The following is a 14228-nucleotide window of genomic DNA, read 5'->3' on the forward strand; positions in this document are numbered from 1 at the left end:
CCCCCGGGACATCCCATACCCCCCCAATTCCCGTCCCCCCCCAGGGTGTCCCCCCTCTTCCCAGCCCCTCCCAACGCCGCGGGCCAATGGTAGGGAGGGGGCGTGTTCCTTGGCCCCGCCCCCTGCCCTGCGGACCAATGGGAGCGGCGGGGGCGTGTCGGGGGCGTGTCCCGGGCCGGCCCCACGTGCTCGGGGGGCAGTGACGGCGATGGAGGCGGCGGGAGGCGGTGGGACCCCCGCACCGGGACCGGCACCGGCACCGGGACCCGGCAGGGCCCGCCCGGCACCGCCACAGCCGCAGCTCCCCGCACAGCCACAGCCCAAGGGCCGGGAGCTCTTCAGGACCCAGCGCAAGGAGTCCGAGGTACGGGCGGGGGCCACTCCCGAGGGGACCCCGCATGGGCTGGGGGATCCCTGCCCCGCGGTCGGGGCTCCTGCGGGAGGCTGGCGGAGCTCTCGGTCTTGGGGAGGGCCCTCACTCCGACCTCGGGTTTAGAGGGGTTCTGAGGGGGAGGGAGGTGCCCAGCCCGCAGTCGGGGGTCCCCAGGGAGGCTGCCCCCCATACTGGAACGTCCTCACCCCACTGCCAGCTCCAGCAGAAGGGTTTGGGGTTTCCCGCTAAGCCCCAGCACTGGCATCTCCCTGCCCCACTCTGAGCTCCAGCAGAAGGGGTTTGGGATCCCAGCTGAGCTCCAGCACCGGCATTTCCTTGCCCCATTCCCAGAGCTGGCACCGGGGTTTTGGGGTCGTGACTAAGCCCAGGCAGTGGTACCTCCCTGCTCCACTCCCAGAGCAGCACCAGAGTTTTGGGGTCCCCTGGGCTCTCCCGCACCCTCCCGACGTCCCCTTCCCCCCTCTCACCACGGTCCGGCAGCCACAATTCCCCCCCCAACCCTTCAACCTTCCTGCCCGAAAAACCGCGGGGGGGGGGGAAGCCATCGAACCCCCCTGGGCTGCTCTGGGTGCCGGGCTGGGGAAGCAGGACCGGGATCAATCACCAGGATCCAGCCCAGGACGTTGTCCCCGGTCACCCTAAAGCCCCCGCGGGGCCCGCATGGCACAGGACGGGAAGATTTGGCACCCCCACCCAGGAGCTGCGTCTCCCTGACCCAGAAAAAGGGTCCCTTTTCCTGGGGGGACGGCGTCCGAGTCGCGGCCCCACAGCTCGTGAATTCGGGGTTTGCTTCCAAGCGGATTATAGGGCTGCACGCGCTCGGCCGAATTCCTCGGCGGCTTTAACTGCCCGAACCTCGCGTGGCAGCCGAAACGGGGTGAGGATGCGGGGTTTGTGGGGCCGGCGGGCTCGCAGCACCCCAAGGACCTCCCGGCTCATCCACATTAATGTCGGGGATGAGCGGCAGCTCCGGCCCGGCTGCCGGGGGGAGACGCCGGCATTCGGAAGGAGGAATTATGTTAATTGGGTTGATTATCCATTCGCGTGTTCCCCTCCCGGGGGTCGGCGCCGGGTCCGCGTGGCCGCGGCCGCCCCTTCCCCGCCCCGCCGGGCTCCTCTGGCGGAGTTTCACGCTCCAGTTCCTCCTCCGTGGGGGAGGAGGGGGATAAACCCGCACCGAGGGCTTCAAAGAGGCAGAGCCCGGCCCCGAGAGCGGGCGGGTCCGGAGTGCCGAGGATGGAGCCGCATCCTCCCGGGGATCTCAGCTTTGAAGCAGCCCCGGGCTGGGTTTTTGGGGCACGCGGGGCTGTGAAACGCGTCAAATATTCCCCGGCGCTCCCGGTCCTGCCGCTGCTTCCCCCTGGGCTTTGAGAACCGCTATTTTTACCCTCGCCCGCCGCATTTCCACGGTGTTTTAAGTCTCCTGGCACGGAACGGGGGAGCCCGAGCCCTGCGGACCCGCCCGCGCTCGAGTGGCCGGAGCAGCTTTGGAGCAGAGCCGGGAGCGCTGGAGGCCCCCCCGGCTCCCCAAACCCCCGCGGGGATGTGCCAGCCCGCCCCGCTCACCCCGGGCCGCTCCCCGCAGGGCTCCGTGGATTGTCCCAGCCTGGAGTTCGAGTACGGGGATGCCGACGGGCACGGCGCCGAGCTGGCAGGTGAGGCGGATTTTGGGGGGCGGTGCTGCTGTTTAACAGGCGGGGAAGGAGGGAGAACGCGAATCCCGCCGGGATGGGGGATGGATGCGGAGCGGTGTCATCGCGGAGCGAGAGGGGGTTATTAATAGAGAGCCACTCGCTCCCTGTGAGGGGGGACGAGCAGGGGGGGACTGCGGGGACACGGGGAATTCCCCGCGCTCCGGATCACCCCGGGAACGGCGGGAGGAGGGAGGGGTGTCCTGTGGCACTGCCCAGGCTGGGAGTGTCACCCTTGGTCACGGGCTCTGTGTCCTTGTCCCGTATCTTCCCGCTGCTCCTGCCCCGTAACCTCGCGGCCCCAAATGTGTCCCGGCCGAGGGGTTATTTTTAGCTCTGGCTGCCTCAGCTGCACGAGCTGCCCTGGCAAAAGCACATTTCCTGTGCGAGGGATCCTCCCTCCTCCCCTGCGCGATCGGTTCAGTCCCCCACGGTGCTGCTCAGCACGGCAGGACTGGAGGAATTTTATAGGAACAGGAGAACAAATTCTCTAGGAAGAGGCAGGGACTCTATAGGACCAGGAACAGGTAGGGGTTCTGTAGGAACAGGTAGGGGTTATGAAGAGCAATTGTGTCCCTCCGAGTCCAGCCCCTGTTTTCAGATCCCAAAATGCCTGAGCTGCCTGCTATGGGATCAGCACAGGTCTTACCTGGGTGTTCCTGCATCCCCTCCCCTCCCAGACTGCCTTAACTGATTTAAAATTACCTCCCCCCCGAATCAAACCCCAGTGACATTGCAGGTGCAGCTGGAGCAGGAGTGTGGGAACAGCCCCCGCACACAGGATGGAGATGGTGACTTTGGTAGCACTGGGTGGTCCCAGGGTGCCCCCTGGAGCTGCAGGAGAGCTCAGGGATCAGTTCAGGTCTCTGTCCCGTGTCTCCCTGGAAGCTTCACGAGGAATTTGGCAGCAAGGAAGAGCAGGAGGAGGATGAAGCCCCTCCATGTCCCTGCTGATCCCTTTCTCCACCAGAGCTCTACAGCTACACCGAGGAGCCCGAGCTGAGCCACAACAGGAGATGCTTCGAGGAGGATTTCCACGCTCAAGGTAGCAGCCCTGGGCCCGGGGCAGCCCCCCAGGGTGGGAGCAGGACCCCCGGGGAAGCCCCCGGCTGGTGGTCGTGTCCCTCCCACAGCACCGGGCAGGAGGTGGCTGGAGCTGGACGGGGCCCAGCAGAAAGCCTTTGTCATGCGCCTGCTGGACGGGCTGGAGGTGGTCAACAGGGACAGGAGGCTCAGGGTGGCCCGGGCCATCCTCTACCTGGCACAGGGTAAGCACCACCAACCCCCGGACCTGCTTCCACAGGGGCTCGGGAGAGCCTTGGCAGAACCCTTCTCCTGGGCTGTGCCAGGCTGGGGAAGCTGCTCCCTGTGGGCTCCAAGGTGGCTCCCCCTGACCTGTGTTTGTCCCTCCTCTGCAGGTGTGTTTGGGGACTGCGATAACGAAGGTGATGTCCTGCACTGGTCTCGGCACAACAGCTTCCTGCTCTACCGCCTGGGCACCTTCTCTGCCTTCCTGGAGCTGCTCAACATGGAGATCGAGTGAGGGGATCCCACTGCCCCCCTCACCCTCCCGGCCTCTGCTTCACCCTCTTCTTTCTTCTCGCCCTCACCACCCTCCTCTTCTTAGACTCGATGATCTTGGAGGGCTTTTCCAGCCTGAAAGATTCTGTGGTTCTGTGATCCCCTTTCTCCCCTTCTTCTCACCTTCTTCCTCCTCATCCTCCTCCTTTTCACCTTCTTTCTCTCCATCCTTCCCACCTTCTTCTTCCATCCTCCTCACCCTCTTCATCTTCTTTCTCCTCACCCTCCTCATCTTCACTTTCTTCCTCCCCACCCTCCTCCCCCCATCCTTCCTGCTGCTCCTCAGGGATGCCCAGGGGGTTCCCCCAGCCCTGTTAGCTCTCCCATCCCGGTGTTCCCGGGCTCAGCCGTGTGCTGTGGGCCGGGATGGGCTGGGGCTGGGGGTGATCCCGCGCCATTCCCTGCAGGAACAGCCAGGCCTGCAGCAGCGCCCTGCGGAAGCCGGCCATCTCCCTGGCCGACAGCACGGAGCTCAGGTACCCCACCCCCGGCACTGGGAGAGGGTGGGACAACGGGACAACCCCTGGTGACAAGGGACATACCTGTCCTGGCTGCTGTCCCCGCAGGGTCCTGCTCAGTGTGATGTACCTGCTGGTGGAGAACATCCGCGTGGAGCAGGAGACGGATCCGCCCGAGTGGAAAACCTGCCGGGAGACCTTCAGGACAGAGCTGAGTGAGCCCCACAGCCCACTGTGCCCTCTGGAGGTCCCTTCGCTCCGCTGGGCCAGCGGGGAGAGCCCGGGGCTGAGGGATCTGCTCCGAAGCCGTCCCTGCTCCCTCTCTCCGCAGGTTTCCCCGTGCACACGGAGGAGCCGTTTGCTCTTCTGCTCTTCACGATGGTGACCAAGTTCTGCAGCGGCCACGCTCCACATTTCCCCATGAAGAAGGTCCTGCTTCTGCTCTGGAAGGTGCTCCTGGTGAGTGCAAACCACTCCTCTTTTCCAGAAACCTCTTACTTTGGGATAGTGCTGCTGCAGCCCGGGCGTTCCCCTCTACTGACCCCAACCACAGCCAGGTTCTTTGGGATGCACAGGGAGCTGACACGGGGCGGGTTCCTCTGGGATCAGGGTGGGCTGAGCACGCAGAGGATGTAGGGAGAAGTGGTCCCTGGCCCTGGAGAACAAACCAGTGGTGTGGTGTCTTCAACTCCCTGGGATCAGGGCGGGCTGAGCACGCGGAGGACGTGGGGTGGGGACGTGGGATGAGGTCTCGAGAAGGACCCAGCACTGAGGTGTCTTCAAGTCCTCAGGCTGATCCCCCAGACTGCTGCCCCTGGAAGCCCAGCGTCCCATTGTCTGTGTCCCCCTGCTGTGAGCTGTCCTTTGTCCCCAGTTCACGCTGGGCGGGTTCGAGGCCCTGCAGGCCATGAAGGTTCGGCGGCGGGAGGAGCTGGGGCTGCCCCCCCTGCCCGAGGACAGCATCCAGGTGGTCCGGAGCATGAGGGCGGCCTCCCCTCCCACCTACTCCATCGAGCTGGTGGAGCAGCAGCAGCAGCAGAAACGGGGCCACCGCAGCCGCAGGGTAGGAGCTGACACGTCCTCTGGGCAGGGCCAGCAGTGTTTGGGCTGGGAGGGACCTCGGATCCATCTGGTTCCAACCAACACCTTCCACTGGCCCAGGATGCTCCAGCCTGGCCTTGGACACTCCCAGGGATCCAGGAGCAGCCACAGATTCTCTGGGAAATCCAGTCCAGCCCCTCCCCACCCTCCCAGCCAGCAATTCCTTCCCAACATCCCATCTGCCCTCTGGCACTGGGAAGCCATTCCCTGTGTCCTGTCCCTCCAGGCCTTGTCCCCAGTCCCTCTCCAGCTCTCCTGGAGCCCCTTTAGGCCCTGCAAGGGGCTCTCAGGTCTCCCTGGATCCTTCTCTTCTCCAGGTGAACCCCCCCAGCTGTCCCAGCCTGGCTCCAGAGCAGAGGGATCCAGCCCTGGGAGCAGCTCTGGGGCCTCCTCTGGACTCTCTCCAGCAGCTCCACGTCCTTGTGCTGCTGTTCCCAGGGCTGGGGCAGCTCTGCAGGGGGGTCTCACCTGAAGGGGCAGAGGGGCAGGATCCCCCCCTGCCCTGCTGCCCACGATCCCTGTGGGATCAGCCCAGGGCACAGCTGGGTTTGGGCTCTCAGGACACGTGGCCAGGGCGTGTCCAGTTTTCCACCCCCCCAGTTCCCGTGGTGGCAGCTCAGCCCCTGGTGGGTTTGTGCAGAGGAAGCCAGAGGACATCCCAACCCTCTGACAAAGGGCTGATAAGCACCAGGAGCAAACTGCTCCCAGCAGGTTCTGTTTTTAGCTCCTCTCCTGGAGCTGCTGGGTTGTGGCCTGAGGATGAAATGCCTTTTGCGAGGGAAGAGATGTGGGATGGAAGCTCCAGAAGTTAAGGTGGATAAGGGGGTCCCACCTCCTAGAGCTGCGAGGTTAGAGGTGCAGAAGGAGTTATTCCTTATCCAGGCCAGGCTAGGAGGGAAATCCTCCCCTGAGGAACATCTGGGAGCTCGATCCTTCCAGGATGGAGAGATCTGGTGCTGACAGCTGGCAGGGAAATAAAATCCATGGGGTGACTTTGGGTGCCTCCTTCCCCTTGTGCTGCAGCCCCTGGTGAAGCAGGACAGCTTGGACATCTACAACGAGAGAGACCCCTTCAAGAACGACGAGGCAGGAGTGGATGAGGAGGAGAACGACGACGTGGACAGCGGGATCGAGGGGGAGCTGGACCTGCTGGAGCGGGACACGATCGTCCCCCCACTGCCCCCGCAGCGCCCGCCCATCGACAGGGTGTCCTTCCCCAAGGGGCTGCCCTGGGCCCCCAAAGTCAGGTAAAGCCCCCTGGTGTCACTGCCATCCTCCCCAGCCCCACGTCAGCCTGTGGGAAGTCTCCTGGGGGGCTGAACTGAGGTGACTCCGCTCCTTGTTCCGTCTCGTTTGGTCCCTTCTGGGCTGGGTGTAGCTGAGCTCTTCCCCAGGGTTTTAAACCCAAGCTTGGCCAAGCAGTGGTAATTCCACTGTGGATGTCCCAGGTTGTACTGGGAAGGAAGCTGTGCTGGAGCAGGGTCAGCTTTCCCAGCTGGCACCGGTGAATCTTGGAAGGGCAAGGTCCTCAACTGATCCTGCTGGGAACTGGTCAATGATTGACAGCTGCCTTGCTGAGCTGGACTCTCGTGTGGCACCTTCCTGAGCGGTGGAGAAAAACATCCACAGACGAAGGAGTTGGTGCCTTTTCCCCCCTCAGAGCGGTTTTCCACACATGGGGATGAGGGAACGTCAGGAAAAGAGGGTGCAAAGCTCTGCCCTTCCCTCTGATCCATCCCAGGGCTGTTGCTGCTTGTCCAAGGCCTGGCTGTAGCCCAGCACACACAGGAGCACACAGAGTTGCTCCTGCTGTGGGTTAAGCTGGTCCATCTGGAGGGACACAGCGGGAATCGTTTCCCGCACGGATCTCCCCACACGGTGCCGTGGTTCCCCACGCCACTGGACGCTCTCAGCCTGTCCCCAGCAACCTCCTGTTGTTTCCCTTGGCCCTGGAAATCCAGCTGGACTTCTCTGCCCCTGAGATCCTTGGCTTGTGGCTCGTGTCCTGCTGATCCCGAGCAGTTCCCACGAAAACGCCCGAGGTGTCGGAGGTGTCGGCTCGCTCTGGGAGCAGCACGAGCTCGGGCAGACCACAGAGACAACATTTGTTCACTCAGAGCGAGCAGATGCTCCTCTGGGGGTGCCTGTGGGAGGAGCACAGGAGGTGGAGGGAAAGGTGCTGGTTGTAGAGCTGGTGGTTGGTTGTTTTCCCGTGGAAGAGCAGAGCTGCCCAGCAGATACAAACAGGTTTGGTTCCAACCAGTGGTGGCTTTTCCCGTTGCTAAGGGGACCTCCAGAAATCAATCCAAGGCTGTGATCCGTTTTCCAACCTCCTCCTTGCTCTCTGTTTCTCCTCTGCTCCCTCAGACAGAAGGACATCGAGCATTTCCTGGAGGCAAGCAGGAACAAGTTCATCGGATTCACGCTGGGACAGTGAGTGTCACGTCCCCAGAACCTGTCCTGTGGATCCCAGCAGTGCATGGGAGGTGTCCACAAAGCTCAGGTGTTCCCAGCTCAAGTGAGAGCAATGTTGGGAAAGCCTGTTCTTGGAGACACTGCTCCCCAAGGGCCCCTTTCTGTCAAAAGTGAGACCTGGAGCAGGAGACCCCTGGCCCGAGGCCGGGACGAGTTTGATGTGGGAGGGAGCTGAAACGGTTTGGCATCCTCAGGAAATGACCCAGTCCAGGAACAAACCAAGCTGTGGGTGCAGAGCCATCCCCAGAGGGGGCCAGGCAGTTTTAGGTGCAGTGCTGGGCTCAGGATGGCTCCACCCCAGCCCCTATTTCATCTCATTTCACCCCAGTTCCTCACCCCGACGTTGCTCCTTTCTTGGAGGAGCTTCCCTGGGGAGGAGATGGGAGGGTGGACACCTCATACCAACCCCTCTCCCAGTTCCTGCCCCAGCTGGGATGTGTCCAGTAGACTCCAGGCTCCCTCGTTTACCTCACATAACCCTGTGCTCCCCTCCCTTCCCCTCCCCAGGGACACTGAGACCCTGATCGGGCTCCCACGGCCCATCCATGAAAGTGTGAAGACTCTGAAGCAGGTGAGGTGGTGGATCCATGCACAGCACCTGGGATATGCTGTTGTGGTGTGGGATCCTCCTGGATAACCTCTGGCTGAAACACAGTTCCTGGAGGGAGTGAGAAGATCCTCCTTGTTAGTTGTAGCGGGAAAGGTTTTTGGAGCTTCTTCCTGGGCAAAAAAATTAAAATCTGAGTCCTCCCTGCAATTCCAAGCAGATGTCCAGCAGTTTTACTTTCCCTTTGTCCATGGCATGGCATTCCTGCTCCCTGGTGAGTGCTTGCCTTGAGTTTTGGAGGTGACAGACTGCCAGGGTTGGGTTTGGACACACACCCATCCCAGAGCAGTGCAGATCCCGGCGGGAAGCGTGGCCAGCCTTGGCTCCAGCCGTGCTCCAGCTGGAGGGGGGCCCCTCCAGGGGCTGAGTGACCCTGTCTCTGGTCTGGGCTGTCTTTTGGAGGTGATTGTCCCTCTCCATTTACCCCCAGGGAGGTGCCAGAAGGAGTGGGTGGAAGGGATCCAAGGCAGGAGGTGTGAGGGGCTCTGGGACAGAGGAACATCCCACACAATGGGATCTCTGTGTCCCCACTGGGGATACTGGGATATAACTGGGATACTGCTGGAAGCAGTGCCTGTTGCCACCGCTGCCTGTGGTGACAGTAGTGACACTGCTGTGCCTCTGGGGGGGTGTTTTCCCAGCACAAGTACGTTTCCATCTCGGATGTCCAGATCAAGAACGAGGAGGAGCTGGAGAAGTGCCCCATGTCTCTGGTGAGAAGCTGCTGCCCCCCCATCACCAGACCCAGGTGTGTCAGAGCAATCCAAGAATTCTTTTTGTTTTAATTCCTTTTGCCTTGTTTTCTGCTGTTTCTCCGTGACAGGGGGAGGAGGAAGTCCAAGAAACCCCCTGTGAGGTGTTGTATCGAGCCATGCTGTACAACCTGCCCCAGTACATGGTAAGCCCAGGAGGAGGAAGGGAGAGCTTTGGGGAATGGTGGGAGCTGGTCTGGGAGCTGCAGATGGGAAGCCCAGGAGAAGGAGGGAAGAGCTTTGGGGTGGGGAATGGTGGGAGCTGGTCTGGGAGCTGCAGAGCTCAGCATGGGATGGCCTGGGGGGTGGTCAGGACTTGGATGGTGAGACCTTGGTGGGGATCCAGAGCAGAGCTGGGTGGAAGGCACAGCCCAGGAGGAGGGATTTAGAGGAGCAAGGGGTGCAGGTACCCAGGGACACGGTCAGTGGCTGGAAAAGAGGATGTGGGCAGAGGATTGGGAGCAAGGAACACAGTCCTCTGCATTGGTGGGAGCCCAAAACTGTTCCAGGTGTCCTTTGTGTGTTTTATCCACACCAGCAGAGCCCAGGTGAGTGGGATGCCTTAAGCTGAGCTCAGAGCTGCCATGACCCCACCCTTGGCCTGTGTTCCCACGGGATAAAAGGAGAGGCTGGGTGTGGAGTGGTAGAGTTGGCCTGAAGTTGTCCGGTGTCAGTGAGGGGAGGAGAAGGAAGGACTTCCCTCCCTGGGACCACCCTCCCCACCCCCCTCTCCTGCAGATAGCTCTGCTGAAGATCCTGCTGGCTGCTGCCCCCACCTCCAAGGCCAAGACCGACTCCATCAACATCCTGGCGGACGTGCTGCCCGAGGAGATGCCGTGAGTGCTGCCCGGGGGCCCCTCGTGCCAGCGGTGCCAGCAGCCTGGGGCTGTGCTGCTGGCTCTGGGGGGCTCCAGGGCTGGGGGTGTCTGTTTGGAGAGCTGGGAGCTGCCAGCAGGGCAGTGGGGTGGAAGGCAGGGAGGTGCTGTTGGATTGTCAGGGGTGTGACGGTGCCAGTGCAGGTGGCAGCCCTGGGGCTCTGGAGGAGGAGTGACCCAAATGGTAAAACCCTGCTAATCCACCCAAATCCTGAAGATGCATCAGCATATGGAAGGTGTCCTTCATACCTGTCCCCCAGGACTGCTGGTGGATGGAAATCCACTTTTCCCCCCCTCCTTTTTTTGGTGCCCTTTGGCATCAGCAGGAAGGAAGGATGGATGGAAAGGGGAATCCCGGGAAGAACAAAGCTCCCTGTGTCCATAGAGCTTGTCCAGGCAAACACGAGCTCACAGTGCCCCGTGTTCCCCCACTCCCACACCCACAGTGCTGTCTCCTTGCCTCCCTGCCAGCATCACCGTCCTGCAGAGCATGAAGCTGGGCATGGACGTCAACAGGCACAAGGAGATCATCGTCAAGAGCATCTCGGCCTCGCTGCTGCTGCTCCTCAAGCACTTCAAGCTCAACCACATCTACCAGGTGAGCCCAGAGCAGGCTTGGCCACTGCCAGGCTGCCCTTGAGGTCGGTGTGTCCCGAGGAACCCTCTCCTAGCAGAGTTCCAGGAGGGGTTTCCGTGGGGCGCTTGCGTGTCCACGGTGCTCATCCCAGCTCCAGGTTGGGATTTATCCCAGGCTGGGAGAACCTGCCTGAAATATCCCTCGGCTGTGTTCTGGCAGCAGCGTTTCCACTCACGTGGAAGGAGCTTTAGGACTTCTGGAACAATTCCTGCTGTGGCCTCTCAGCTTAGAATTTAGGACAGAGCCCGAGCACGAGCCCTGCTGGCAGAAGGGGGACGGGGAGGGGGTTAGGCAAGACCTTCTCGTGCTCTGTGTCATCTCCAGTGACCAGAAATAGGCTGGGAAGGACCTCAGTGGGGTCAGCTAATCTGGTTCTTGGCAGGATCACGTTCTGGAGGCTCCAGTTTCAGCAGAGGCAGGTCTGGGGCCGAGGTATAATCTGATTTTTGTGCCATCTGCACCCACTCCAGGACTTTCCATGATCTAAAGGAAAAAAAAAAAAAAGGCAGGACTGACATGAGTTGTGGTCCAGCTCTCCACCCGTTCTGCCAGTCAAACAAGCAGTGCTTTCCAAGCATTTTGAAGCATTTCTAAATACTTCTTTTCTTTTGAAGGTTTCAGCATGGTTCAAGTCCATCTGTGTTATTGACTGATATTTATCTGAGGGGAAATAGAAACCCACACGTTGCATTGGGTAAAGTGAAACAGTAGGATAAGTTTAAATCCGCAGAACGAAACAACCCCCCTGTTCTGACAGTCCCACCTTTGTTCTGGGGTTCCCCACGACCCCTCCCTCCTTTTTGTCACTCCAGAGCAGCTCCAGCTCCTCTCCTTTCTCCCTCTAAGGCAGGAGGACCCTGGTGCTGAGCCTGGAGAAAGCTGGGGGGGGTTTGGTGCCCCTGATCCTGCCCCTGGGGGTGATTTTGGGTGAGGCATCACCAGAGTTTGATGCCAAAAAGGACTCAGGGAGCGCCCTAAAAACCATGGCAGGGCTGAAATCACGGAACCACAGAGCCATGGGATGGTTTGGGCTGGAAAGGACCTTAAAGACCATTTCATGCTTTGAGGGGGAACAAACACTGAAAGCATTTCTGAAGCCAAGGACATTTTTTCAGTCAAAATTTTCAAGGGAGGTGGGATTGGTACGGGAGAGCAGCAGGAATTACTGTTATTTTCTTAGGTAGCAGCCACAGCTCCTCCTTCCCTGTTCCCCAGGCTCTGTTTTATCACAGCTTTACTGCTGCAAAGCCACATTTGCTGGGGGTGCAGCTGTTCCTGAAGCTCTGCCCCGGAGTTCCTGTGGCCACCCTATGGCAAAGGGGATTTTCCAGCTGCTGGACACGGCACAGGCCGGGGGGCAGAAGGTCTGGGAGGTGCCTCAAGCCATCAGGAGCGCTTTGCTCTGGGCTGGAAACGTTCCCATTCCCAGGTGGAGCTCCCAGTTGTCCCAGCTTTGACCCCATTTCCCTTCTCTCCCCCGCAGTTCGAGTACGTGTCCCAACACCTGGTGTTTGCCAACTGCATCCCCCTGATCCTCAAGTTCTTCAACCAGAACATCATGTCCTACATCACTGCCAAGAACAGGTACAGCCACCTCTGGGCGGGATGGAGCAGGGAGAGGGCTTTGGGGACGAGGAACCCTGGTGGGAGTCTGGGGTGGCACCTGTGACCTTCCAGTCCCTGCAGGGCTCTGGGGCAGGAATTCACTGGAGGAGCCAAAGCCCTTGGCATGAGGAGGAGGGATGGGTGGTGGGTTTCCAGCCTCTCACTAAAACACCACTGCTAAAACAAGCTGGGCTTGTTCTCATCTTTCTCCTGGAGAGCAGCCCGGTGTCCCCCACGGGCCACAGCTTCGGAACAGCCAGGGGGGAGTGTCCTCGTGGTCCTCTCCCTATTTTATGGCCATAATTCATCTTCTACATGGCTGTCCCTGCCTTCTAGTGCTGATCTGAGAAAGGCACCAGCCCCAGTGTGAGCAGGGAACTGGTGGGACCACCACGAACTGAGAGAGCCCTGCACTTCCACAGCTCACCAGGGTGGGACTGCCCCGTTCAGAGGGACGCTGGAATAACCAAAACACCCCTCTTCTTCCTTTTTGATGCTGTTTTTGTTGCTCCTCAGCTGGGTGTGTGTGGGCTGGGTGTGCCTCCTGCACGGTGTGGTTTGTGTGTGTGAGAGGGAACACGTGGGAAAACGGGAAGGTGTCGATTGTTCCTGCCAGAAACGTTTCCACTCCTGGTCCTGCGCCGTGAGCTGGGAGGAAACGTCTCCCAGGAGCACCAAACTCCTCCCTCTGCTCCCTGGGGGGGTGTCCCACAGGACACACACCTGTGGATGAGGGGGGATGTGCAGCTGGATGCTCTGAGCCAGGGAGGTTCAAACTCCAGAGCCCTGGATTGGCAGAGCACTGCAAACATCAGGCACTGCCTGCAAAAGGAATTGTCCTGGGGGGTTTGGTCACACTCAGGGGCACAGACCCCACTCCAGAGGGGGGGTTTGGTCAGTTCAGAGGCACAGACCCCACTCCAGAGGTGGAATTTAGTCACAGAGGCACAGACCCCACTCCAGATGTGGGATTTGGTCAGCTCAGGGGCACAGACCCCACTCCAGATGTGGGGTTTGGTCACACTCAGAGGCACAGACCCCACTCCAGAGGTGGGGTTTGGTCAGTTCAGAGGCACAGACCCCACTCCAGAGGTGGGGTTTGGTCCCATTCCGATGCACAGACCCCACTCCAGAGGTGGGATTTGGTCACACTCAGAGGCACAGACCCCACTCCAGGGGTGGGGTTTGGTCCCATTCCGATGCACAGACCCCACTCCAGAGGTGGGATTTGGTCACACTCAGAGGCACAGACCCCACTCCAGGGGTGGGGTTTGGTCCCATTCCGATGCACAGACCCCACTCCAGAGATGCTGCAAAGGGAAACATCAGAGGTGATGCCAAATCCACGATGACTTGTGGCAAATTATTTCCATTATATATAAATTTATACTTTGGAGGTTTTAATTGACTCCTTTTCCTAAGTCCATGTGCCTGGAGGGCTTCCAAAGACCTGACACCCCCACTGTGAATTTTCCTGCTGCCAATCAGACATCTCCATTTTAACCCAGCAGATTTTAACCTCGGATCTATTTGGGGTTTTTTGGGTTTTATCCCTTTTTAAATACACCATGACCTGTCCTGTCTTCATGGATCCAAATCCCTGGAGTCCTCCCTGACGCACTGGGGATGCTCCTGGGAGCCCAGAGGGATCCCTGTGCTGCGTTTAAGCTGTGAGGGGAGGCAGTGGGAAGGTTGGGATCCCGTTTGGATGCCACTGGCAATGCAGGAGGGACACCCATGGGTGCTGGAGAAGGGATTGCTCCCAGCCCAGCTCCTTGTTCCATTGGGGGCAGGGGCAGGAAGATCTCACAGCTGGCTGGGTGTAATCATGTGGCTCATCTTCAGAAGTTGTCTCCACGTGCTTAATGATTCCCTCTGCCTGTTTCCCGCAGTGTGTCCGTCCTGGATTATCCTCACTGCACGGTGTGTGAGCTGCCCGAGCTGACAGCAGAGAGCCTGGTAAGCAGCACCCACAGGGGCCCTGGGGCCGCTATTGCTGCGTGGGAAAGGCTGAGGAAAGGGGTTTGGGTTTCTTTCCTCTGACTTCTTTTC

The 14228-nt window shown here is 60.3% G+C and overlaps 1 protein-coding gene across 1 annotated transcript; it reads left to right on the top strand.

Annotated features, from left to right (window-relative positions):
- Positions 1-208: 208 nt before the first annotated feature.
- STRIP2 (striatin interacting protein 2) lies at positions 209-14176 on the top strand (the record flags this gene model as incomplete). Its single annotated transcript, XM_027907256.1, has 18 exons — positions 209-364; positions 1980-2049; positions 3056-3130; positions 3219-3353; positions 3504-3624; positions 4074-4142; positions 4233-4339; positions 4456-4583; positions 4999-5187; positions 6249-6472; positions 7593-7658; positions 8208-8271; positions 8949-9020; positions 9131-9205; positions 9798-9895; positions 10406-10532; positions 12055-12155; positions 14069-14176. Coding segments are annotated over exons 1-18 (1985 nt in total), but the record flags the coding sequence as incomplete, so codon positions are not given.
- Between the last annotated feature and the right edge of the window lie 52 nt (positions 14177-14228).

Source organism: Empidonax traillii, unplaced genomic scaffold, assembly GCF_003031625.1.
Source record: "Empidonax traillii isolate 1590-97213 ecotype Southwest subspecies unplaced genomic scaffold, ASM303162v1 scaffold1432:size123599, whole genome shotgun sequence".
Taxonomy (NCBI): domain Eukaryota; kingdom Metazoa; phylum Chordata; class Aves; order Passeriformes; family Tyrannidae; genus Empidonax; species Empidonax traillii.